At 48.2% G+C, this 26,009-nt stretch overlaps 1 protein-coding gene across 1 annotated transcript in view; it reads left to right on the plus strand.

Moving 5' to 3' along the window:
* The window catches only part of aspscr1 (ASPSCR1 tether for SLC2A4, UBX domain containing), a 250,293-nt gene that overhangs the window by 69,053 nt on the left and 155,231 nt on the right, over positions 1-26,009 (plus strand). The window contains exons 5-6 of the mRNA XM_070857832.1: positions 4,585-4,642; positions 21,033-21,106. Coding sequence (XP_070713933.1) covers positions 4,585-4,642; positions 21,033-21,106 — 132 coding nt within the window. The remainder of the gene's footprint in view (positions 1-4,584; positions 4,643-21,032; positions 21,107-26,009) is intronic.

Below are 26,009 nucleotides of genomic sequence, written 5' to 3' on the forward strand. Positions count from 1 at the left end.
AGGAGGGGGGAGGGGAGGGAGAGGAGGAGGGGGGGGGAGGGGAGGGAGAGGAGGGGGGGAGGGGAGACAGAGGAGGGGGGAGGAGAGGGGAGAGGAGAGAGGGGGGAAGGGGAGGGGAGAGAGGGGGAAGGGGAGGGGAGAGGAGAGGGGAGGGGATGGAGAGGGGAGGGGGGGGTGGGGAAGCGGGAGTCGGGTCGGTGTTGGGTCCGGTCTGGGGGGCGGGGGGCGGGAGTCGGGTCGGGAGGAGGCAGGAGTCGGGTCGGGAGGAAGCAGGAGCTGGCCGTGGGAGGAGCCTTATTCACGCAGCCCCAGTGAGGCCATTCGGCCAGGGCTAGGGGCTGCGTGCTTCGGGCCCCTCCCACACAGTTTTGGGCGCCTGGAGCTACTGCACTTGCGCGCCCACTGTAGCGCGCATGTGCAGAGGTCCCAGCATTGTTTTCAGCGCAGGGACCTGGCTCTGCCCCCTACAGCTCCTGCTGCGCTGCGCCGCGCCGAGGACCAGGAGACCTGCAGGGAGGTGGAGAATACGGAGGGTTTTTTTAGGCGCACTTTGTCGTGTGAAAAACGGGCGTCCAGGTCGGGACTGCGCCGTTCTAGGCGCGGCTCGAAACTTGGGCCCCGTGTTTCCACTGATGGGGCATGATCTTAGAATAAGGGGCCGCCTATTTAAAACCAAGATGAGGAGAAATATCTTCTGAGATTTGTAAATCTGTTTGAATTTGCTGCCTCAGAGAGGTGTGGAAGCTGGGACATTGAATAAATTTAAGACAGAAATAGACAGTTTCTTAAACGATAAGGGAATAAGGGGTTATAGGGAGCGGGCGGGGAAGTGGAGCTGAGTCCATGCACAGATCAGCCATGATCTTATTGAATGGCGGAGCAGGCTCGAGAGGCCGTATGGCCTACTCCTGTTTCTATTTCTTAGGTTATGTTCTTATTTCAAAGTTGTTCATAAGTTCACATTATAAATGTGTACATTTGTGCTTTTTTGTTATAGAGTAAATTTATTCAATAGCTAGCTAGGTATTTGTAAAATTCTATCCCTTGCCCACAGTTTTCCTGTTATGCAGAAACTTGTGAGGATTCCAATATTTGTACAGGTGAAATTAATGTTTTTCAAATTGACTCAAATGATACTATTTATACAATTTATTTTTGACACATTATAATGTGGTCTTGCAGAATGTGTCATGTTTCAGGTTTTTTGATCTTGTGTGCGTGTTGGTTATTAAGGTTCCTGTAGCACTGTGTGATACCACTTTTTGTGGCTTGCTCAAAGGTTTAGCAGTCATTTTTCCACCATTTGCAGAATGTTTCATCTTCTTGATGTGATGAAACTCTTCTGAAACAATGTGTTCACAGATGTACAGAGCTGTCCACTTGAAGGCGTGGTACTGTTTATCTAATTGAACTTTATTTTGCTGGCCTCGTTTGAAGTGAGGGCAATTTAAATGGATTTCATTTTACATTTTAATGCGTGTTATATTTCTTTATAAAAATAGCACATTTTAAATTGCATCTAGTTCTGTGCCGATTTAACAGTGTCTGGGGATGGGTGCTGCATGCTGGCAAGTCAACATGTTGGGTATTGACTCATGCATTGCCAAAGGAACTGAGGTCAGGTTGCAGCAGGACAAATGCATTTAAACAATGTTCATGGTGGTCCGAGGCGAAGGTAGGCGACCTTGATGGAGAAGGATTGCTCCCGCTGTTTCCTTGATAAAACATTTTTTTCGATTGTTTTGATATACCATTCAGAGTAGATTAATTGTACAACATATGTCTTAAAGATCCATAATGTGTTCTGTGTTAATTGTCGAGGTTCTTCGTGAGGGAGCCATATGTTTGCATCAACAGCCTTTGAATTTGGTCTCATTAATTAATTTAATCTGTTTAACTGCTGGTGAGAATTACACATCAAAAATTCTCATGTTGGAAACAGAAACAAAGCATTTTTCAAATTGTAATATTTTCAAGTGTCCTTGATGTAGTCAGTACATGTGAGCATTTTCTCTATCGGTGTAATTCATCGGACAATTTTTAAAGCAGATAGTTCTCATGTCTATAGGGTGCAAAACATTCTGATTGGCTTAAATGACCCATTCACTTAAAACAACTTTGTATTACGTGAATTAGTCAAAACCTACTACCCAGAAAATGCACATTTACTAAATAATGTTTGTCCATTAATGAGCTACTAGTGACCACCATGAAAGCAACCAATTAAATCCCTTAAAAAGTAAAAATAAAAATTGGTTTAGTTCATTCCCCTGTCCTATATATATCACTTAAAAATAAAATTTGTAATCAACACTCAAAATTGAACAATTCTGAAAGACACCCTCTAAACATGTACCTACCTGCACATTTTTCTCTTTCAAAACAGTATTCCAATGCAGAGCATAAAAGCAAAATACTACAGATGCTGGAAATACTCAGCCAGTCAGGCAGCATCTGTGGAGAGAGAAACAGAGTTAACGTTTCAGGTCGATGACCCTTCGCTCATATGTGGAATATCAACTTTAAAAAAACAAATGAGAACAACAATACTTTTCCTTTATGAATTTCTGATTTATAACATTCTTTGAGTAAGATCATGGAAGATTCACTAGTTATGTATGTAAAAAAAAAAAGCATCAGGGCAATTAATAACCAAAATCTGTGCGTTCACAGTGTGGTGACTGATGAAACAACACTAATGACATTTCGAAACAAAGGCGTATATATTCGGAGTAAAGGACTCGAGATTTCACCATGGAAAGATTTTTCCTCAATTATTATAAACCAGTGTAATTATATTAAATCAACAAAGATCTTTTTACTTGGGCAAAAGGTTGGGTTTCCTTTGTAAAATGATGGGATGGCTACTTGTCTAGAACACTATATTGTGGTACTCTGGATACCTTTTTGGATTGTATTACACAATTTTTTTTAAAGTATCTTATCTGGGTTTTGTAAAGCCTTATTGGTACTTTCATAACGGTTTAGCCATGCAAGATTAAAATGTCAGTGGGCATCCTATCCTGCACTCCCTTTGCCAAAGATAATGAAAAACATTAACATTGGATAATTTTTTAATCAAATTTAAGATGCATTTTATTTCTATATTGCTTGCCAGAAAGTGTATTAATACATCCATTTTGTTAGCATGACCAATAATGAGAGCAATACATGTTTAAGGGTTGACACAGTTTTGGTCACATACTTGTGCTAGTATCCTTTATCCTTCTCCGAGGGAGTTTAGGTATTGGCGAGGGTGAATGTCAAGTGAGCTTTCGGGAAGAGGTCCACACAGTACCTGTCCTTCAGCTCCAGGAAGAGGCTGGTGGTTATTATTTGCAGCATGTGTCACATTCATTGTGGTGAGAGCTGCACCTGCTACAATAGTGGGAGCAGGAGGATTAATACCTTGGCGAGGTACTGCTGAGTTGTTAACCTGTGTATTACTGGTGGCCTCATTCTTTACTCAGTAAACCTTTGTAGATCGGGTCTTGATCTATGGGGATTGCAATGCCATTGACCGGAACAAATTCAGAAGAATATCCTGCCTGATACAGTCCCATCAGGGTGAGATGGAGGTTGTGTGGGGTGCAATATGTTTGGTATGTTATCTTGTGTTGATCTTCATAACACGCATGCAGCAAAATACAGAAGATCTGCCGTGGCTGCTTTTTACATTCCTCCTGATATCTGGTGACTGGTTTTGCTCTCGGGCTCTTTTGTTATGGTCTTATAAAAGGTTACTATATTGCTTGTCATTTTATCTTGAGAGAGAATGCATTGTCTGTTTACTTCTGAACGTTAGCGTATGTGTTAATAAATGTTCTTGTATTTATCATTCAAACCCTTGAATATAAATTTCACCTATCAAAATAAGAGGCTGTGGGTTACTATCAGGTAATCGTGATAAATTGTTGCAGAATCAGTATTTAAAAAATAGTTTGGTAAGCAATTAACCATGAAGATGAATTTGATTACCACCATGGCAGATGTTTACAGCCCCCTTGGATCTGCTTAGAATTGACATAGAAGTAGATGAAAGTGATGGTGAAAGTCACTGAATTGCTCAGTCTTTCGCATGTTGAATTCACACAGCACTTAATTAAAACCTGTGTCGTCAGCAATTCTTGAACCAGATTCTCTGGCCGCAGATGGTGCTAAAACGATCAAAAGGAGCACCTTACTCAAAGCCAGGTGAGGTTCGATTCACTTTCATGTCAGCATGGTGAGTCACACCATGGAGTGCCGCAGCCTCCATACATGCTATGCTGACTGTCAACACCTTTTGGGTTGTGGCAGATGGATAAGCATCTGGAGTGTGCCTTGAGTGTGGAGATGTTGACAGCTGTTTATAGTTACATGTTAGCAGTTGCAACTGGGTTACCCAAGGTGCTCCTTCGTGGATCAAATTAAAATCTGTACAGTCTTGACCTCTGAAAAAAGCAGTCAAAGACTTAACGGTTCATGATATTTTTATTGCCCTTGCTTAACATTTTGATCATGAGTGTTCGCTGCTACCTAGATGATAAATATTTTTGCTCTGTACAAAATCAAATGTTGACAGTTTTTTTCCTGTTTTGCTAGGGTTTCCGAACGACAGCTGTTGGAAGCTATTCCAATCTGTGTTTATATGAGAGATGAGGTAAGTTTAAAAAAAAAATCCCGCTCTGTTTTCTTCAAAGATTTTTATGAATAGACACTGTGCCTAAAAATTACCATCATGCCATAAAGTATTAAGTGACATATAATTTACCCACCTAGACCTTGCCTTTACAATTGGCCCAACGGTCACAGATAACAATTTCTTTCCTACTCACCGTCTGCAATTGCAGTTTTCCTGATGGAAGGAGCTCGAAATATGATCCGTGCATTCAGTCAGAAGAATTTATTGAATGTGTTCTGTAATATTTTGGGGCTCATGGTACCCTAGGGTCTGTAGCTTTTACATTGTGGAGTGAATATGACCATACCGGCAGCAACACAACAACAGCTGCCACGGCATTTGAAAGTCACAATTCACTGAGAAGATCCATACAAGCTAACGTGAAGAAGCACTGGAGTACCCCACCGAACACACTAATCTTGGTACATTGGTCAAAAGTGTGGAGTTGGGAGTAAAGAAGTTAAGCATACCTGATCCACCACCTTGGAGTTTTCTAAGGCTGTCCTAGCATAATAAATATGCAATTGTGCTTTGCAGACATAAGAAAATGTATTGAAAGTGCGGTTCAAATAACAGTAATCTGGTCTTTTCCAGTGGTGCAGAAGAATGCCGCTGTAGCTCTCAAATGGTTCAAAGCATACAGTGGTGGAAAGTACTTTCATAGATGTGACATTTGCTGCAAAAATGTTGGAATATAATCAGTGTTGTAAAAATATTTTATATTTGTTTTATAGCAGTTTGATTTGATCTGTACCAAGTTAAATCCTGCAGGTGCAGAGGGGTGAAGCCGGGTGCTGCACAATGAGTCATACCAGTAACTTCGCTTTACTGACCATCTTCCCAGTGGCAATATGCATCTAGAGTGCTGTGAGTGTGGAGATGTTGATATTTGTCCAAGAGTGGAAAATGTTGGTCAATTAGACAAGTTCTACAGTGAATCTTGCCAGCCTCAAACTGTCTTTATCACAAAACATGCATGCTGCTTCATTCTTGGTATGCTACACCGCCGATGTAATCCCAGGTTATCTGTGATCACTCTGAGGAAATAGCAAACCATTAAGGGTAATCTAACTTCGAGGTTTTCACATCCATGACATTGAGTTGTAATTCATGTAAATCTTGTTTCCACGGTTTATTTTTTCACGCATGTTGGAGTACAAGTCTCTTGTGAAGCTTGTGCTCTGCTAAAGCTTTTAACAGTTTTTGTCTAGTGGCTGATAGGACTTCAAGACCTGTATAAAATGCAACCACGGTGTACCATTTCAGATGTTAGACAGACCTGGAGGGCACCAATCTTTCATTGAAATTGCTGTGGTGTTAATAAATATCTCACTGGTATTCAGCCCACAGCTGCTGGGCCTGACTCCAGCATCTTGCATAAGAACATAAGAAATAGGAGCAGGATTAGGCCATTTGGCCCCTCGAGCCTGTTCTGCCATTTAATAAGATCATGGCTGATCTGATCATGGACTCAGCTCCACTTCCCTGCCCGCTCCCCATAACCCTTTATTCCCTTATCGCTCAAAAATCTGTCTATCTCCGCCTTTAATATATTCAATTACCCAGCCTCCACAGCTCTCTGGGGCAGAGAATTCCATAGATTTACAACCCTCAGAGAAGAAATTCCTCCTCATCTCAGTTTTAAATGGGCGGCCCCTTATTCTGAGACTTTGTCCCCGAGTTTTAGTTTCCCCTGTGAGTGGAAACATCCTCTCTGCATCCTTCTTGTCGAGAGCCCTCATTATCTTATAAGTTTCAATAAGGTCACATCTCATTCTTCTGAACTCCAGTAAGTATAGCCCCAACCTACTCAACCTATCTTCATAAGTCAACCTCCTCATCTCCGGAATCAACCTAGTGAACCTTCTCTGAACAGCCTCCAATGCAAGTATATGCTTCCTTAAATACGGAGACCAAAACTGTACACGGTACTCCAGGTGTGGCCTCACCAATACCTGTACAGTTGTAGCAGGACTTCTCTGCTTTTATACTCTATCCCCCTTGCAATAAAGGTCAACATTCCATTTGCCTTCCTGATTACTTGCTGTACCTGCATGCTGACCTTTTGGGCCCAAGTTTCCACATGCACCTAGAACGGCGCAGTCCCGACCTGGACGCCCGTTTTTCACACCACAAAGTGTGCCTAAAAAAATCCTCCGTATTCTCCACCTACCTGCAGGTCCTCTGGCCCTCGGCGCAGCCAGCACGAGCTGTGGGGGGGTGGAGCCAGGTCCCTGCGCTGAAAACAGTGCCGGGACCTCTGCAACATGTGCGCTACAGCGGGCACGCAAGTGCAGTAGCTCCAGGCGCCCGAAGCACGCAGCCCCTAGCCCTGGCTGAATGGCCTCACTGGGGCTGCGTGAATAAGGCTCCTCCCACGGCCAGCTCCTGCTCCCCCCCGACCCGACCCGTGCTCCTGTTCCCGCCCCCCCCCCCCCCGACTGGACCCGACCCGCGCTCCTGCTCCCGCTCCGCCCCCCCCCCCCCGACTGGACCCGACCCGCGCTCCCCCGACTGGACCCGACCCGACCCAAGCTCCTGCTCCTGCACACCCCCCCCGACCCGCGCTCCTGCTCCTGCACACCCCCCCCGACCCGCGCTCCTGCTCCCGACCCGACCCGACCTGACCCGACCCGCCCCCCCGACTGGACCCGACCCGCGCTCCTGCTCCCGCCCCGACCCGCGCTCCTGCTCCCGCCCCGCCGTCTGGACCCGACCCGCGCTCCTGCTCCCGCTCCCCCGTCCCCCCGACTGGACCCGACCCGTGCTCCTGCTCCCCCGTCCCCCCCCGACTGGACCCGACCCGCACTCCTGCTCCTGCTCCCCCGTCCCCCCCGACTGGACCCGACCCGCACTCCTGCTTCTCTCTCCCCCAAACCCCCCCCCCCGACTGGATCCGACCTGACCTCCCCCTCCCCGACCCGACCTCCCCCTCCCCGACCCGACCTCCCCCTCCCCGACCTCCCCCTCCCCGACCTCCCCCTCCCCGACCTCCCCCTCCCCGACCTCCCCCTCCCCGACCTCCCCCTCCCCGACCTCCCCCTCCCCGACCTCCCCCTCCCCGACCTCCCCCTCCCCGACCTCCCCCTCCCCGACCTCCCCCTCCCCGACCTCCCCCTCCCCGACCTCCCCCTCCCCGACCTCCCCCTCCCCGACCTCTCCCTCCCCGACCTCCCCCTCCCCGACCTCCCCCTCCCCGACCTCCCCCTCCCCGACCTCCCCCTCCCCGACCTCCCCCTCCCCGACCTCCCCCTCCCCGACCTCCCCCTCCCCGACCTCCCCCTCCCCGACCTCCCCCTCCCCGACCTCCCCCTCCCCGACCTCCCCCTCCCCGACCTCCCCCTCCCCGACCTCCCCCTCCCCGACCTCCCCCTCCCCGACCTCCCCCTCCCCGACCTCCCCCTCCCCGACCTCCCCCTCCCCGACCTCCCCCTCCCCGACCTCCCCCTCCCCGACCTCCCCCTCCCCGACCTCCCCCTCCCCGACCTCCCCCTCCCCGACCTCCCCCTCCCCGACCTCCCCCTCCCCGACCTCCCCCTCCCCGACCTCCCCCTCCCCGACCTCCCCCTCCCCGACCTCCCCCTCCCCGACCTCCCCCTCCCCGACCTCCCCCTCCCCGACCTCCCCCTCCCCGACCTCCCCCTCCCCGACCTCCCCCTCCCCGACCTCCCCCTCCCCGACCTCCCCCTCCCCGACCTCCCCCTCCCCGACCTCCCCCTCCCCGACCTCCCCCTCCCCGACCTCCCCCTCCCCGACCTCCCCCTCCCCGACCTCCCCCTCCCCGACCTCCCCCTCCCCGACCTCCCCCTCCCCGACCTCCCCCTCCCCGACCTCCCCCTCCCCGACCTCCCCCTCCCCGACCTCCCCCTCCCCGACCTCCCCCTCCCCGACCTCCCCCTCCCCGACCTCCCCCTCCCCGACCTCCCCCTCCCCGACCTCCCCCTCCCCGACCTCCCCCTCCCCGACCTCCCCCTCCCCGACCTCCCCCTCCCCGACCTCCCCCTCCCCGACCTCCCCCTCCCCGACCTCCCCCTCCCCGACCTCCCCCTCCCCGACCTCCCCCTCCCCGACCTCCCCCTCCCCGACCTCCCCCTCCCCGACCTCCCCCTCCCCGACCTCCCCCTCCCCGACCTCCCCCTCCCCGACCTCCCCCTCCCCCTCCCCGACCTCCCCCTCCCCCTCCCCGACCTCCCCCTCCCCCTCCCCGACCTCCCCCTCCCCCTCCCCGACCTCCCCCTCCCCCTCCCCGACCTCCCCCTCCCCCTCCCCGACCTCCCCCTCCCCCTCCCCGACCTCCCCCTCCCCCTCCCCGACCTCCCCCTCCCCCTCCCCGACCTCCCCCTCCCCCTCCCCGACCTCCCCCTCCCCCTCCCCGACCTCCCCCTCCCCCTCCCCGACCTCCCCCTCCCCCTCCCCGACCTCCCCCTCCCCTCCCCCTCCCCGACCTCCCCCTCCCCCTCCCCGACCTCCCCCTCCCCCTCCCCGACCTCCCCCTCCCCCTCCCCGACCTCCCCCTCCCCCTCCCCGACCTCCCCCTCCCCCTCCCCGACCTCCCCCTCCCCCTCCCCGACCTCCCCCTCCCCCTCCCCGACCTCCCCCTCCCCCTCCCCGACCTCCCCCTCCCCCTCCCCGACCTCCCCCTCCCCCTCCCCGACCTCCCCCTCCCCCTCCCCGACCTCCCCCTCCCCCTCCCCGACCTCCCCCTCCCCCTCCCCGACCTCCCCCTCCCCGCCCTCCCCCTCCCCGACCTCCCCCTCCCCGACCTCCCCCTCCCCCTCCCCGACCTCCCCCTCCCCGACCTCCCCCTCCCCCTCCCCCTCCCCGACCTCCCCCTCCCCCTCCCCCTCCCCGACCTCCCCCTCCCCCTCCCCGACCTCCCCCTCCCCCTCCCCGACCTCCCCCTCCCCGACCTCCCCCTCCCCGACCTCCCCCTCCCCGACCTCCCCCTCCCCGACCTCCCCCTCCCCGACCTCCCCCTCCCCGACCTCCCCCTCCCCGACCTCCCCCTCCCCGACCTCCCCCTCCCCGACCTCCCCGACCTCCCCCTCCCCGACCTCCCCGACCTCCCCCTCCCCGACCTCCCCCTCCCCCTCCCCGACCTCCCCCTCCCCCTCCCCGACCTCCCCCTCCTCCCCCTCCCCCTCCCCCTCCCCGACCTCCCCCTCCCCCTCCCCGACCTCCCCCTCCCCCTCCCCGACCTCCCCCTCCCCCTCCCCGACCTCCCCCTCCCCCTCCCCGACCTCCCCCTCCCCCTCCCCGACCTCCCCCTCCCCGACCTCCCCCTCCCCGACCTCCCCCTCCCCGACCTCCCCCTCCCCGACCTCCCCCTCCCCGACCTCCCCCTCCCCGACCTCCCCCTCCCCGACCTCCCCCTCCCCGACCTCCCCCTCCCCGACCTCCCCCGACCTCCCCCTCCCCCTCCTCCCCCGACCTCCCCCTCCCCCTCCCCGACCTCCCCCTCCCCCTCCCCGACCTCCCCCTCCCCGACCTCCCCCTCCCCCTCCCCGACCTCCCCCTCCCCCTCCCCGACCTCCCCCTCCCCCTCCCCGACCTCCCCCTCCCCCTCCCCGACCTCCCCCTCCCCCTCCCCGACCTCCCCCTCCCCCTCCCCGACCTCCCCCTCCCCCTCCCCGACCTCCCCCTCCCCCTCCCCGACCTCCCCCTCCCCCTCCCCGACCTCCCCCTCCCCCTCCCCGACCTCCCCCTCCCCCTCCCCGACCTCCCCCTCCCCCTCCCCGACCTCCCCCTCCCCCTCCCCGACCTCCCCCTCCCCCTCCCCGACCTCCCCCTCCCCCTCCCCGACCTCCCCCTCCCCGACCTCCCCCTCCCCCTCCCCGACCTCCCCCTCCCCCTCCCCGACCTCCCCCTCCCCCTCCCCGACCTCCCCCTCCCCCTCCCCGACCTCCCCCTCCCCCTCCCCGACCTCCCCCTCCCCCTCCCCGACCTCCCCCTCCCCGACCTCCCCCTCCCCGACCTCCCCCTCCCCGACCTCCCCCTCCCCGACCTCCCCCTCCCCGACCTCCCCCTCCCCGACCTCCCCCTCCCCGACCTCCCCCTCCCCGACCTCCCCCTCCCCGACCTCCCCCTCCCCGACCTCCCCCTCCCCGACCTCCCCCTCCCCGACCTCCCCCTCCCCGACCTCCCCCTCCCCGACCTCCCCCTCCCCGACCTCCCCCTCCCCGACCTCCCCCTCCCCGACCTCCCCCTCCCCGACCTCCCCCTCCCCGACCTCCCCCTCCCCGACCTCCCCCTCCCCCTCCCCGACCTCCCCCTCCCCCTCCCCGACCTCCCCCTCCCCCTCCCCGACCTCCCCCTCCCCCTCCCCGACCTCCCCCTCCCCCTCCCCGACCTCCCCCTCCCCCTCCCCGACCTCCCCCTCCCCCTCCCCGACCTCCCCCTCCCCCTCCCCGACCTCCCCCTCCCCCTCCCCGACCTCCCCCCTCCCCCTCCCCGACCTCCCCCTCCCCGACCTCCCCCTCCCCGACCTCCCCCTCCCCGACCTCCCCCTCCCCGACCTCCCCCTCCCCGACCTCCCCCTCCCCGACCTCCCCCTCCCCGACCTCCCCCTCCCCGACCTCCCCCTCCCCGACCTCCCCCTCCCCGACCTCCCCCTCCCCGACCTCCCCCTCCCCGACCTCCCCCTCCCCGACCTCCCCCTCCCCGACCTCCCCCTCCCCGACCTCCCCCTCCCCCTCCTCCCCCTCCCCGACCTCCCCCTCCTCCCCCTCCTCCCCCTCCTCCCCCTCCCCGACCTCCCCCGACCTCCCCCTCCCCCTCCCCCGACCTCCCCCTCCCCCTCCCCCGACCTCCCCCTCCCCCTCCCCCTCCCCCTCCCCCTCCCCCGACCTCCCCCTCCCCCGACCTCCCCCTCCCCCTCCCCCGACCTCCCCCTCCCCCGACCTCCCCCTCCCCCTCCCCCTCCCCCTCCCCCTCCCCCTCCCCGACCTCCCCCTCCCCGACCTTTGTAGAATAGGTTTTTTCAGTTCTACAAAAATCTTCTTGCTCCATTCTACTTTAGTTTGGAGTACGTTTTCACTGTGGAAACTTTGAAATCAGGTGTCAGTGGCCGGACATGCCCCCTTTTGAAGAAAAAATTCTGTTCCAAAGTAGAACTGTTCTACCTGACTAGAACTGCAGAAAGAAAAATGTGGAGAATTGCGATATCTAAGATAGTCCGTTCTCTACCAGTTGCTCCTAAAAATCAGGCGCAAATCATGTGGAAACTTGGGCCCTTTGTGTTTCATGCACAAGGACCCCCCCAGGTCCCTCGACTGAAACAACTTTGCAATTTTTCTTCATTTAAATTATAATTTGCTTTTCTATTTTTTTTCTGCCAAAGTGCATAACCTCACATTTTCCCACATTATACTCCATCTGCCAAATTTTTGTCCACTCACTTAGCCGGTCTATATCCCTTTGCAGAATTTTGCCGTCCTCCTCACAATTGGCTTTCACGCCCATCTTTGTGTCATCAGAAAACTTGGCTATAATGCACTCGGTCCCTTCATCCAAGTCATTAATATAGATTGTAAGTAATTGAGGCCCCAGCACCGATCCCTGCAGCACCTCACTAGTTAAAATTCTGACGGGTTTAGACAGGTTAGATGCAGGGAGAATGTTCCCAATGTTGGGGAAGTCCAGAACCCGGGGTCACAGTCTAAGGATAAGGGGTAAGCCATTTAGGACCGAGATGAGGAGAAACTTCTTCACCCAGAGAGTGGTGAACCTGTGGAATTCTCTACCACAGAAAGTTGTTGAGGCCAATTCACTAAATATGTTCAAAAAAGAGTTAGATGTAGTAGTCCTTGCTACTGGGGGGCTCAAGGGGTACGGCGAGAAAGCAGGAATGGGGTACTAAAGTTGCATGTTCAGCCATGAACTCATTGAATGGCGGTGCAGGCTCGAAGGGCCGAATGGCCTACTCCTGCACCTATTTTCTATGTTTCTAAGTTACTCTTTGCCAACCGGAAAATGACCCATTTATCATGACTCTGTTTTCTGTTATTTAGCCATTCCTCTATTCATGCTAATATTTTACCCCCAACTCTGAACTTTTATCTTGTGCAGTAACCTCTTAGGTGGCACCTTATCGAATGCCTTCTGGAAACCCAAATACATCACATCCACTGGTTCCCCCTTCTCCACCCTGGTCGTTACATCCTGAAAGAATTCCAGGGGCATTACATTTGCAGTTTTCCAATCCGTTGGGACAGCCCCAGAATCCAGGGAATTTTGATATGATTACAACCAATGCATCCACTATCTCTGCAGCCACTTCTTTTAAGAACCTAGGATGTAAGCCATCAGGTCCAAGGGCCTTGTCCGCCTTTAGTCCCATTATTTTACCGAGTCCTATTTCTTTAGTGATGGTGATTATATTAAGTTCCTCCCTCCCTATAGCCCCTTGATTATCCACTATTGGGATGTTTTTAGTGTCTTCTACCGTGAAGACCGATACGAAATATTTGTTCACCTCTGCCATTTCCTTTTTCCCCCATTATTAATTCCCCAGTCTCATCCTCTAGGGGACCAACATTTACTTTAGCCACTCTCTCCCTTTTTATGTACCTGTAGAAACTCTTACTATCTGTATTTATATGTTCTAGTTTACTTTCATAATCTGTCTTCCCTCTTATTTTTTTAGTCATTCTTTGCTGGCTTTTAAAAGTTTCCCAATCCTCTAATCTCCCTAGTCTTGGCCACATTGTATGTCCTTGTTTTTAATTGAATACCATCCCTTATATCCTTAGTTAGCCATGGATAGTTATCCCTTTTCTTAGTCTTTCCTTCTCATTGGGATATATTTTTGTTGCGAGTTATGAAATATCTCCTTAAATATTTGCCACTGCTCATCAGCTGTTCCATACTTTAATCTATTTTTCCTGTCCACTTTAGCCAACTCTGCCCTCATACCTTTGTAGTTTCCTTTATTTAAGCTTAGGACACTGGTTTGCGATCCAATTTTCTCGCCTTCCAACTGAATTTGAAATTCAACCATGTTATAGTCAGTTATTCCTAGAGGTTCCTTTACTAGGAGATTGTTTATTAATCCTGTCTCATTACACAGTACCAGATCTAAGATAGCCTGTCCCCTGGTTGGTTCCCTAATGTACTGTTCAAGGAAACTATCCTGGTTACACTCTATGAACTCTTCCTCAAGGTTACCCTGGCCAATTTGCTTTGTCCAATCAATATGAAGGTTAAAATCGCCCATGGTTATTGCCGTTCCTTTTTTTTACAAGCCTCCATTATTTCTTGATTTATACTCCATCCAACAGTGTAGCTATGCCCACCAGCGACTTTTTCCCCTTATTATTCATTATCTCCACCCAAACTGAGCCAATATCATTTCTCACAAACGCACTCCTCTTTTGTTAACAGTGCTACCCCACCTCCTTTTCCTTTCTGTCTGTCCTTCCGAATTGTCAAATACCCCTGAATATTTAGTTGCCAGCCTTGGTCAACTTGCAACCACGTCTCTGTAATGGCTATCGGATCATACCCATTTGTATCTATTTGTGCCGTCAACTCGTCTATTTTGTTACGAATGCTGCGTGCATTCAGATAAAGAGCTTTTAAATTTGTGTTTTTACCATTTTTTCCTGCTTTGACCCCACTTTCTGATTCACCTTTATGTTTATACATTCTGTCCCTTCCTGGCACGCTCTGGTTTTCATTTCCCTCAGTGCTACCCTGCTCTATTGCTTTCTCCTTATTCTTTGACTTTTAAAATTTCTGCTCACCTGAACCCCCCCCACACTAATTAGATTAAAGCCCCCTCTACAGTCTATAGTTCCAAAATATCCCACAATATTGGTCCCAGAAGGCATATGGTAGGATATAGAGTTTGAGAAGGAAGAGCCCCAACTAAGAACATTGAATGTTTTGAGCTTGAAGGTGGCCCAAAGTTTGCGTGGCTGGCATGAAGGACACTGCCCTAGCAGTGGAGCTGTTGCTTCATAGCTTGCAATGGTTCTAATTTAAAAAAAGAAAATCTTGCATTTGTATAATGCCTTTCATGTTCCCAGGACATCCCAAAGTATTTAACTTTTTATTTTTATTTTTTAATTACTTTTATTTATATAGCGCCTTTAACATAGTAAAACATCCCAAGGCGCTTTACAACAGTGTTACAAGACAAAACAGATAAATTTGACACCGAGCCACAAAAGAAGAAATTAAGGCAGATGACCAAAAGCTTGTAGGTTTCAAGGAGCATCTTAAAGAAGGAAAGAGAGGTAGAGAGGCGGAGAGGTTTCGGGAGGGAGTTCCAGAGCGTAGGGCCCAAACAGCTGAAGGCATAGTCACCGATTGTTGAGCAGTTAATGAGGGATGTTCAAGAGGGCAGAATTTGAGGAGCGCAGACATCTTGTGGGGTTGTGAGGCTGAACAAGATTAGAGATAGGGCGGAGCAAGTCCATGGAGTGATTTGAAATCGAGGCAATGAATTTCAGACCAATGATTTTTTTTTTGAAGTACGGTCACTCTTTATTTACAGCCAGTTGAAGCAACCAGTTTGAACACAACAACGTCCCATATACTGCAAATGAGATAAAAGACTGAATACTCTTTTGGGTTGTGTTGCTTGAGGGTTGGCCAAGTTTGATCATTGTAGGTTCTTTTCTTGCTTCATCCCTTTGAGCTGTAATCAAGAACATTTGAGGCCAAACACTCACTTGTTTAGGCCAGTGTAGACCATTGTGCATCTTCTGAACTGCTATACTCATCTTCCATTACTGATTCAACAGTACTGTATCGGGTGCAGTTCAGGCACCACTAAGCATTTGCCCAGGATCTGAATCCTGCTCCTCCAAATAGAGAAACCAGGAAGGCGAATGGAATGTTGGCCTTCATTGCGAGAGGGATGGAGTACGAAAGCAGGGAGGTCCTGCTGCAACTGTACAGGGTATTGGTGAGGCCGCACCTGGAGTACTGCGTGCACCTTACTTAAGGAAGGATATACTAGCTTTGGAGGGGGTACAGAGATGATTCACTAGGCTGATTCCGGAGATGAGGGGGTTACCTTATGATAGATTGAGTAGACTGGGTCTTTACTTGTTGGAGTTCAGAAGGATGAGGGGTGATCTTATAGAAACATTTAAAATAATGAAAGGGATAGACAAGATAGAGGCAGAGAGGTTGTTTCCACTGGTCGGGGAGACTAGAACTAGGGGGCACAGCCTCAAAATACGGGGGAGCCAATTTAAAACCGAGTTGAGAAGGAATTTCTTCTCCCAGAGGGTTGTGAATCTGTGGAATTCTCTGCCCAAGGAAGCAGTTGAGGCTAGCTCATTGAATGTATTCAAGTCACAGATAGATAGATTTTTAACTAATAAGTGAATTAAGGGTTATGGGGAGCGGGCGGGTAAGTGGAGCTGAGTCCACGGCCAGATCAGCCATGATCTTGTTGAATGGCGGAGCAGGCTTGAGGGGCTAGATGACCTACCTACTCCTGTTCCTAATTCTTATGTTCTTATGTACTCTCGGTTTCTGGCTACTTCCAAGTACACATGCTGCTTATCTATCTGCCTTTAGTTCCTAAAGTTATATGTCAGTGAAACTTTCAGCTCTGCCCCCAGAGTACACCATTTATGCTGCGTGGGAGAGTGAGAATCTGGTGGCCAACGTCCTGACATCAAAAATTATTTAAGGGATTTTCTTTAGGTCAAGATCTTCATGACTTTTTCTTTTCTCCTGTTATCATTGAGCGAGCATAAACCTCTTATTTCAGTATAGGGGATGCTCAAGTCTGATGAATAACGATCCTACTTAGGTAGACTGTTGTCTTGTGTTTTTTTAAATTCATTCACAAGATATGGCATTGCTGGCAAGGCCAGCATTTATTGTCCATCCCTAATTTCCCAGGAGAAGGTGGTGGTGAGCGGTCACATTGAACTGCTGCAGTCCGTGTGGTGAAGGTACTCCCATAGTGCTATTAGTCATTTTTGACGCAGCGACAATGAAAGAACGACGATACATTTCCAAGTTAGGATGGTGTGTGACTTGGAGGTGGTGTTCCCATGCATCTGCTGCCCTTGTCCTTCTAAGGTGATCGAGGTTGCAGGTTTGGGAGGTGGTGTCGAAGACTTCTTCGTCAGTTGCTGCAGTGCATCTTTTAGTTGGTACGCATTGCAGCCACATTGTGCCAGTGGTGGAGGGAATGAATGTTTAAGATGGCGGATGGGATTCTGATCAAGCAGGCTGCTTTGTCCTGGATGGTGTCAAGCTCCTTGAGTGTTGTTGGAGCAGCACATATCCAGGCAAGTGGAGAGTATTCCATTGCACTCCTGACTTGTGCCTTGTAGATGGTGGAAAGGCTTTGGGGAGTCAGGAGGTGAGACGCTCGTCACAGAATACCCAGCCTCTGACCTCTTGTAGCCACAGTATTTATGCGGCTGTTGACTCTACCCAACCTTTCTATTTCTCTGCACTGCAGATATTTTTTTACCCATTTAAAGTTCTGATTAAAAGTTCAAGCAATAATTTTTGACAAGCCAGAAGCTAATATAGGCAAGTTCAGAAAAGGTCTCTTTGCCAAGTATAACATTTTTCTAGCACTGGTTTAATTCTAAAATGTTTGCAGCTCATGACACATCTTTTTAAAAAGTACTTTCTACCAACTGATGCTTTGAACTATTTGAGAAGTGTTTTTTTTGCACTGGAGAAGTCAACTTTAGTTATTCCGTAAGCAGTGTCTGAGAAATGCTAAATTAATTTAGATGTGGAAGAACAAACAATCAAGTCCTGTTAAAGCTACAAACAAATTAAATGCTTTGACATAATTCCATATTTCTATAATATTACTTTGAATGACAAGATTGTGGTGGTGGTATTTGTGGTAACATACGGACAATTTCCCTGAGTCTTTCCCTGATGTGTATGGCTGCTACCTGTAATAACTTGGCTGTAAGATGTATCTTGTATGACATCCCTGGATGTTTCCAACCCCTAAAGTTGAAGCTGTCTGCCAATTTGAACGGTGCAGCTTCTAAGGTTGCACTTGTGTGAAACACTTTACTACTTTCATGCATGTCTATGCATATCATTTACACCAAAGTGTCAATTTGGTTATAACATTGTATTGCATTAAGGATTTAATATCAGACAATTCCTTCAGGTTATGCATAACCAAAGATTTATTACAAGCCAGGAACCACTTTTGGAAACATTTTATGCTTAGAATTCACCTGATATTCCACATCAACAACTTACATTTATATAGCACTTTTAACGTAGTAAAGCGTTCCAAGGCGCAGCAGAGATCATCATCCAACTAGCTGACGTTAGTTATAGATGATAGAACTAATGATCAACAAAACAGTAAATTCCTAACGAAGTGTGTGCTTAGAAGGTGTAAGTCTGGCCATAATAAGGGACCGATTTACAGGAAAGGAATGCTTCACCCCACATTGCAGGCTTGATAGTTGGGTTCCTTTTTAAGACCTTTGAGAAATGGCTGTAAAAATAATCAATGTGATCAAAATGACACTGTCCTGCTTCATCAAATGATGCCTAGCCATTCTTCAAATGTTACATTCTAAATGTTGTTCGTTTGGTTTTATAATATGGAAGGAGAAATAAAATTCCTTTCCCATTAAACGCGATGGAACCATTCCGCCTCCCTCCCTGGCCACTGTCTAAGGCTGAACCATTCTGTTTGACCCTGAGCTGAGCTTCCGACCCCATATCATCATCATTACCAAGACCGCCTACTTCCACCTCCGTAACATCACCCGCCTCCACCCCTGCCTCAGCCCGTCAGCTGCTGACACTCTCATCCATGCTTTTGTTACTTCCAGACTTGACTATTGCAATGCTCTGCTGGTCAGACTCTCATCTTCCACTTTCCGTAAACTTGAGCTCATCGAAAACTTTGCCCATATCTTAACTCACACCAGGTCCCATTACCCCTATGCTCGGTGACCGATATTGGCTCCCGGTCGAGTCAACTCCTTGAATTTAAAATTCTCATTCATGTGTTCAAATCCCTCGATGGCCTCTTCCCTTCCTATTAACCTCTTACAACCCTCCGAGAACACTGCGTTCCTCCAATTCTGGACTCTTGTGCATCCCCAATCTGGTCACCCCCCCACCCCACCATTACCGGCCGTGCCTTCAGCTGCGTAAGCCCTGTTCTAAAAATCCCCCTCTAAACCTCCACCTTTATACCGCTCTCTCCTCCTTTAAGTTGCTCCTTAAAACCTGCCTCAGCTGTCCAAATAACTCCTTGTGTGGCTCGGTGTCAAATTTTGTCTGATAATGCTCCTGCGAAGCGCCTTGGAACGCTTTACTACGTTAAAAGTGCTATATAAATGTAAGTTGTTGATGTGGAATGACAGGTGAATTCTGAGCATAAAATGTTTCCAAAAGTGGTTCCTGGCTTGTAATAAATCTTTGGTTATGCATAACCTGAAGGAATTGTCTGATATTAAATCCTTAATGCAATACAATGTCATAACCAAATTGACACTTTGGTGTAAATGATACGCAGAGACATACATGAAAGTAGTAATGTGTTTCACACAAGTGCAACCTCAGAAGCATGCAATTCTGCTGTACAATTTTAGTGTAGAAGCAGGTCATCTTCAACTCCGGGGAACTGCCTAAGAAGAAGAATAGTGTTTTAACATTTAATTAATTCATATGAAATTCTTTATTTCTATTTTAGTCTTAACCAGTTTACAATATAACCAGGTTTACACCTCTGCTAAAATAGAAGACAAAGAATTTCCACGTGGTTGAATATTGGTACACTTATCACTGTGTAATTCCAAGACTGCTGTGTTTCTAGGTCAACTCCATGTAGCACCACCTGGTAACAATTTTTGATCGTATTTAAAAAAAAAATTTGATTATAATAGAATTCCGAAGTTTTCAGGTTTGATGTTTATAGATGTTAGGAATATGGTACATAGTGGGTTAGAGCAATGTTCTTTCATCTTTGTGATGAAGATTTGATGCCAGGCCAGATTCATTCACCAGCTGACTGTAAGGATTCCAAATTGAAATTAATTACGTAGTCTGAATCTGAATACTAGTTGCAGGCCAGAGCTTAAAACTTCCCATAGCTTGGCTCTAAACTGACTTGAAAATGTTAGAAGGGTGGCTTGTGAAGGGAAGGAAAATGTCACACTGATTTAATGAAGAACACTTTTCAAAGGTTGGAACTAAGGTGTAAAGTTGGGGCAGTGCAGTGGGAGCCTCACTCGGTGTCGTATACCTTTATTTTTCCAGGCCTTAGTGGTACAGTACCAGTTCCATTTCAGTAGTTGTGCGATGTGGGTTGGCACAATTTATAGTACCTCCTTGCACTGTTCTTGGGATGATCAAGCTGTGTATATGGGCGCTTAGACATGCACACACGTACTCTGAATACGCTTTCATTTTATTTTCTTCTACACCACATAAGAACAGGAGTAGACCCTTCATGCCTGTTCTGCCATTCAATTAGATCATGGCTGATCTGTGCCTCAACTCCATATACCCACCGTTGCTCCATATCCCTTGATAGCCTTGCCCAACACAAATCTATTGACCCAGCAATCACAGTCTTTCGAGGGTCAAGTTCCAGATTTCCACTATCCTGTGTGGAAAAAGTGCTTCCTGATTTCACTCCTAAGTGGCCTAGCTCTCATTTTATGATTTAAAAAAAAACCTCATTCAGCTTCCATAGCAGGTAATGGCGCTCGTCGGGACGTACTGAGCCATTCAGGCCAAGAAGGCCCCTGTTAGGTAGCTGCTGAGTTAGCGGATCTCGGAGCAATATTGGGGATTACTTTCATGGGGTGGGGGGGGGGGGGGGGAGAAACATTCAGTTAGAGTTGCCATTCTTGACCATTCTCCATTGATCTCTGTTGGAAATTATACATATGTGAACCGGTGTTCTCGTTAAGCCCCACGTCCACACAGCCATCTGTAGTGTTAAAGATGAAAACTGGCATGTACGGGAATTTGAACGAGCTGTGCAGCCTGTTAAAGGGGTTGCGCAGCCCCCCCCCAAAAAATTAAAGGAAACAATGATGTGAACGTGTGCTCCCTTCATATTTCAATAGCCTGCTAACACATCATGCTCTAGGCTTGCATAAGAAGAATGGACATTTGTGTGCAGTACTGGAGGGTGTTAGCCACCAGTGAGCCTGTACCCCAGCGAGCAGCCAGTATCTTCAGAGGTGGGAGGTAGGGAATGAGGAAGAAAAGTGGTCACTTGAGGGTAACCATGATCTGGTGACTTTATACAAAGCCTGGAACCAGTGTTTGATTGAAGTCATGTTGTAGGGGGTCAATATTTACACAACAGACAAAAAATTAATGAAGGTATTTAAAAAAAAAACATTTAATACACGTTCTTTCACTTTGTGGTCTGTTTCAGATAACTGGAGAATCTGCACTAAAGAAAACCACTCTCAAATCACTTGGACTAACTGGTGGTAGTGCCATAATTAGGTAAGAAGGCAACTGTACTTGAGCAATTCTATTTCAGTGAAAACTGTTTGTGTTAAAGCTGTGATCTCCAGCTCCATGATTAGCAGAAGGTCGCCATAATAAGTAGACGTCCATCACCATTTGTAACCATAATGTCTAGTTCAGGGTTTCTGTCTCCACCACAAGAATCTTAAATGAAAATCTGTGGGGGCAAAAAACTGTGAATCTGAAATAAACCCTGAAAATGCTGCAAGTACACAGCAGACTTAACTGAAAAGAGAACTGACAAGTTAATGTTTCAGGTGGAGACCCTGCAACAGAACACCATTCTGATTTAGGGTTGCCAACTGAAACATTAACCTGTCCTTTCTCCTTTCAGGCAGACCTGCTGTATATTCCTGACAGTTTCTGTTATTTTAAAAAAAAGTCCCATTTGCTAGGTGGTGACTTGGGAACTTTAATGGTGAATTTTAAAACCATACTGCTTGTTTATGGCACATTGCTGCTAGCAGAAATTTCCAGCTAAATTTGCTGATAATTAAAATGGCTCCTTATGAAGTATTGTTGTACATGAGGGTTATTTTTGAGACTCTTACTCCGAGCATGGTGAATAAAATTAATCTGACTGATAGCTGACAGTTTTGATAAGTAATTAGGCAAATCCTGAACTATTGAAATGTGATGACCCAGGTTACCTTTTTAAAGAGCAGACTATTCGTATTTAGGCATTTGTGTGACCATGGGTAAATGAATTGATTAATGGCACGAACTGAAGGACAAAATGACGCAGGGACATCTTTGATTACTGAAGGGTGTTGTGGAGCTGGAAGAAAAGCAGGTTTATAAGTGAAACAGCATGCAGCTAACAAAAGTTCAGTGCTGTAGCAATCAATGGGGGGTGGGGAAGTTAGACTTGCTCTTAAATGAAACTTGCTCTTATATGACTTGCTTTTAAGTGAACTAACCTGTTTTGAAAAGTAGTAATGGGCTACATATGTTTTTGCGTAATCCTTATTTCGCTGTTTCATATCTTCATGTGGTATGTGTTAAAGGAAAATCCTGATACTTGACAGCCTTGGAATGGATTATATACTTCAAATGGCAGGTGGAATGTAATTAAATGTTCGGGACAAATTCGCAAAAGCATCGTATTTTATTTTCTGCCATATTTGCATGGTTGAATGTGATTTCTGAAAATAAAGTATAGTAATTGTATTGTGAGTTCTAACACATACACTGAACAAAATATCACAAAAGTAATGAACCATCATGTTTTTGTAATTTGTTCTTGGAATGTGGGTGAGCTGGTTTAATGTCCATCCCTAGTTGTGCCCAGAAGGTGGTGCTTGCTAGGTCACTTCAGAGAACATTAAGAATCAACTACATAGTGTGGACTAGTCACAGAGTCCATTAAGCTTTATACACAAATCTGGCAGCATGGTCATTAATCCAAGAAATAGCCTGCAAATTACCAGATTTATTGAATTTACTTTCATAAATTGCATTAATAGGGTTTGATTAGCTAGGTTGTGTGTCCAATACCATAACTCCAATACGTGACCACTACTGATTTGACGTTGGTAATTGATGTGCAGAAACAAAATGCGATATTCTAGCCCTGGTGAGTTAAGCTTTACAATCATTAATTCAAACATGTTGTCTGTCTTATGTATGATTTTCATAAAAGTTAGTGTTTTTTTTAAATGGACAAAGGACTATGAAGATTGTTTGTTTATTTTGGAAAGAGGAAATCAAACATTAAACCCCTAGTTTGATGGAGGGTGTTGACAATTCTATCTTGCGCTGCAGTGGGGTGAACCATTACTCTTGCCATAGATTCCCCTTCCTTCTCCCCCCATTCTGTTGATTGTTTTCTCACTCTGCCCCTGAGTTTTAATTTATCTCTATTTTTATGTGCATTCAGTCGATTCCTGTAGTTGGAGGTGGATCTCCTTTCTCCCCTGTTTTAAATTTATGTTTCTTATTTCGTGGATGTGATGCTGCCTGCAAGCAAGAACTTCAGTATTTATACAGTCTCTCTAGAGATCTCCTTGTCCTGCGCAGCTTCAGTTGTTCTTCTCACCGTTGTAATGTAATGTCACATATTTGCTTTGCTCAACTTGATCCTGTGATTTGTTCTCAGTATGTTTATTGAATTTTTTTCTTTTGGCACTGTTTGATCTGTGTTTTCAGTCATTTCTAGACCTACATATTAGTATTCATAAAAACAGTTGAAGGACTGCAGCAGACATAGATTGATCTTGTATCTTGTGCAGCGTTTTTACCCCCAAAAAGAGGAGTCTTTCAGACTGTCATGACTCAGCAACATTTGTCATTAAATTGTGATCTTGTACAGTCCATCTTGCATCAGGACTTCATTTCTGACATAGGGACAGGAGTAGGCCATCCAGCACCTCAAGGCCGTTCTGCCATTCAGTGAGCTTGTATCCCTTTAGTTAATAAAAAGCTATCAATCTCAGATTTAAAATTAACAATTGATCTAGCATCAGTTGCCATTTGCGGAAGAGTTCCAAACTTCTTCTACACTTTGTATGTAGAAGTGTTTCTTAATTTCACTTCTGAAAGATCTGGCTCTAATATTTAGACTCTGCCCCCAGTCCTAGAATCCCCAACCAGCAATAATAGTTTCTCTCGACCCTATCCGTTCCCCTTAATAATCTTGAAAACTTTGATCAGATCACCCCATAACCTTCTAAATTCTAGGGAATACAGCCCTAATTTGTGTAATTTCTCCTTGTAACTTAACCCTCGAAGTCCGGGTATCATTGAGGTAAGCCAACGCTACACTCTCCAAGGCCAATATATCCTTCCTACGGTGTGGTGGCCAGAACTGCTCACAATACGCCAGATGTGGTCTAACCAGGGTTTTATACAGCTGTAGCATAACTTCTACCCCTTGTCCTCTAGATATAAAGGTCAGCATTCCATTAGCCTATTTGATTATTTTCTACACTTGTTAATGATATTTTAATGATCTGTGTACCTGGACCCCCAAATCTCTTTGGACCGCCACTGTTTTTAGATTTTCACCATTTAGAGAGTACCCTGTTCTATCCTTTTAGGTCCAAAGTGGATGACCACACATTTGCCTACATTGAAATCCATTTGCCACAGTTTTGCCTGTTCACTTCATTTATCAATATCACTTTGTAATTTTATGCTTTCATCTACACTGCCACCTGTCTTTGTGTCATTTGGAAAATTTGGATATATGACTTTCTATGCCATCATCCAAGTCCTTAATAAATACTGTAAATAGTTGAGGCCCCAACACCAATCCCTGCAGGGCACCATTCATCACATCCTGCCAATTTAAGTACCAACCCATTATCCCTACTGCCTGTCTCCTGCCACTCAGCCAATTACCTAACCAATAATTTGATCATAATTTTATGGGCTTCTACCTTAGTTAACCATCTGTTATGTGGGACTTTATCAAATGCCTCCTGGAAGTCCATATAAATAACCTCAATAGACATTCCCCTGTCCACTACTTTAGTCACCTCTTCAAAAAATTCAATTGTGTTTGTCGAGCATGACTTGCCTTTCACAAATCCATGCAGGCTCTCTCTCATCGTATTCAGTCACCCTATCTTTAGTTATAGACTCTTAGCAATTTCCCAGCAACAGATGTAAGGCTAACTGATCTATAATTCCCTGGTTTCCTCCTCTCGCCATTCCTAAATAGCGACGTGACATGCAATTTTGCAATCTAAAGGAACGGTCCTGAATCGAGAGAACTTTGGAAGATTATAATTAGGGCATCTGCAATGTGCTCACCTACTTTCTTTAAAACCCTGGGATGGAACCCATCTGGTCCTGGGGATTTGTCATTATTTTCTTCATTTCTGTTATTTTACTTGTTAGTTTTATTGAGTCCCTGTCCCCGATTCAATATTAGTTTCCTTGGGATTTCCAGCATGCCATCCTCTTCTACTGTAAATACTGACACACAGTAATTATTCAACATGTCTGCCATTTCCCCATTGTTAGTGACTATCACCGCTTTCAGTTTTTAAGGAGTCATCAACATCATTGCTTCTGACTTACCCTCGTTTTCCTAATATAATTGTAAAAATTATTTGTATTAATTTTGATATCCCTTGCAAGTTTCTTTTCATTTTCACTCCTTCTTTGTAGCTCTCACTATCTGTTTTATGATCCTTTGCTGTTCTTTGTATCTTTCCCATTCACCAGGATCTGTGCTATTTTTTGCATTTTTTTCTTTTTTTTTCCTTTTAGTTTTATGCTGTCCCTTATTTCTTTAGTTGTCCATGACTGTTTTTTTTTAGCTAGCAAGTAGAGCTCTTGCCCCTCGGGGATATAAACTGGTTCTGTATCACATTAAATGATGTTTTGAAGATCTCCCACTGATCTTCTGCCATTTTATTCATTAACATATTTGCCTAATTTACTGTGGACAGTCTCTGCCTCATCCTATCGAAGCCAGCCTTCCCTAAATCTACAATCTTAGTAGCTGTTTCGTGTTTCTCCCTTTCCAGCGCTACTTTGAACTCTTATCATGTTATGATCGCTATTGGATAAATGTTCACGCACCGTGAGGCTGTTAACTAAATCTGACTCATTACTAAATCTAATAATGGCTTTCCCCCTTATTACCCCTAGGATATATTGTAGAAAACTATCCCGGACCTTATAAATTATTGAGTGAATGTCAAAAACATTCTGAAATTTTGACCATCTCTGCTATTTTATTTTTACTTTTTCTCTTGTGTTTACATAGAGGACTCTTTTCTGTACGTCAACATTTACTGAAGAATAGTTTACGTGCCCTTGGTATGGAAGTCAGGTGCATGCAAGTACTAAGGCTAGTTTGCAGACTTCAATAAGGCCACTGAAGACCTGAGTCCATGAGACCCCATTCTGACCTTCATATTCAACC

The sequence above is a fragment of the Pristiophorus japonicus genome, chromosome 16 (genome assembly GCF_044704955.1).
Source record: "Pristiophorus japonicus isolate sPriJap1 chromosome 16, sPriJap1.hap1, whole genome shotgun sequence".
Lineage (NCBI taxonomy): Eukaryota > Metazoa > Chordata > Chondrichthyes > Pristiophoridae > Pristiophorus > Pristiophorus japonicus.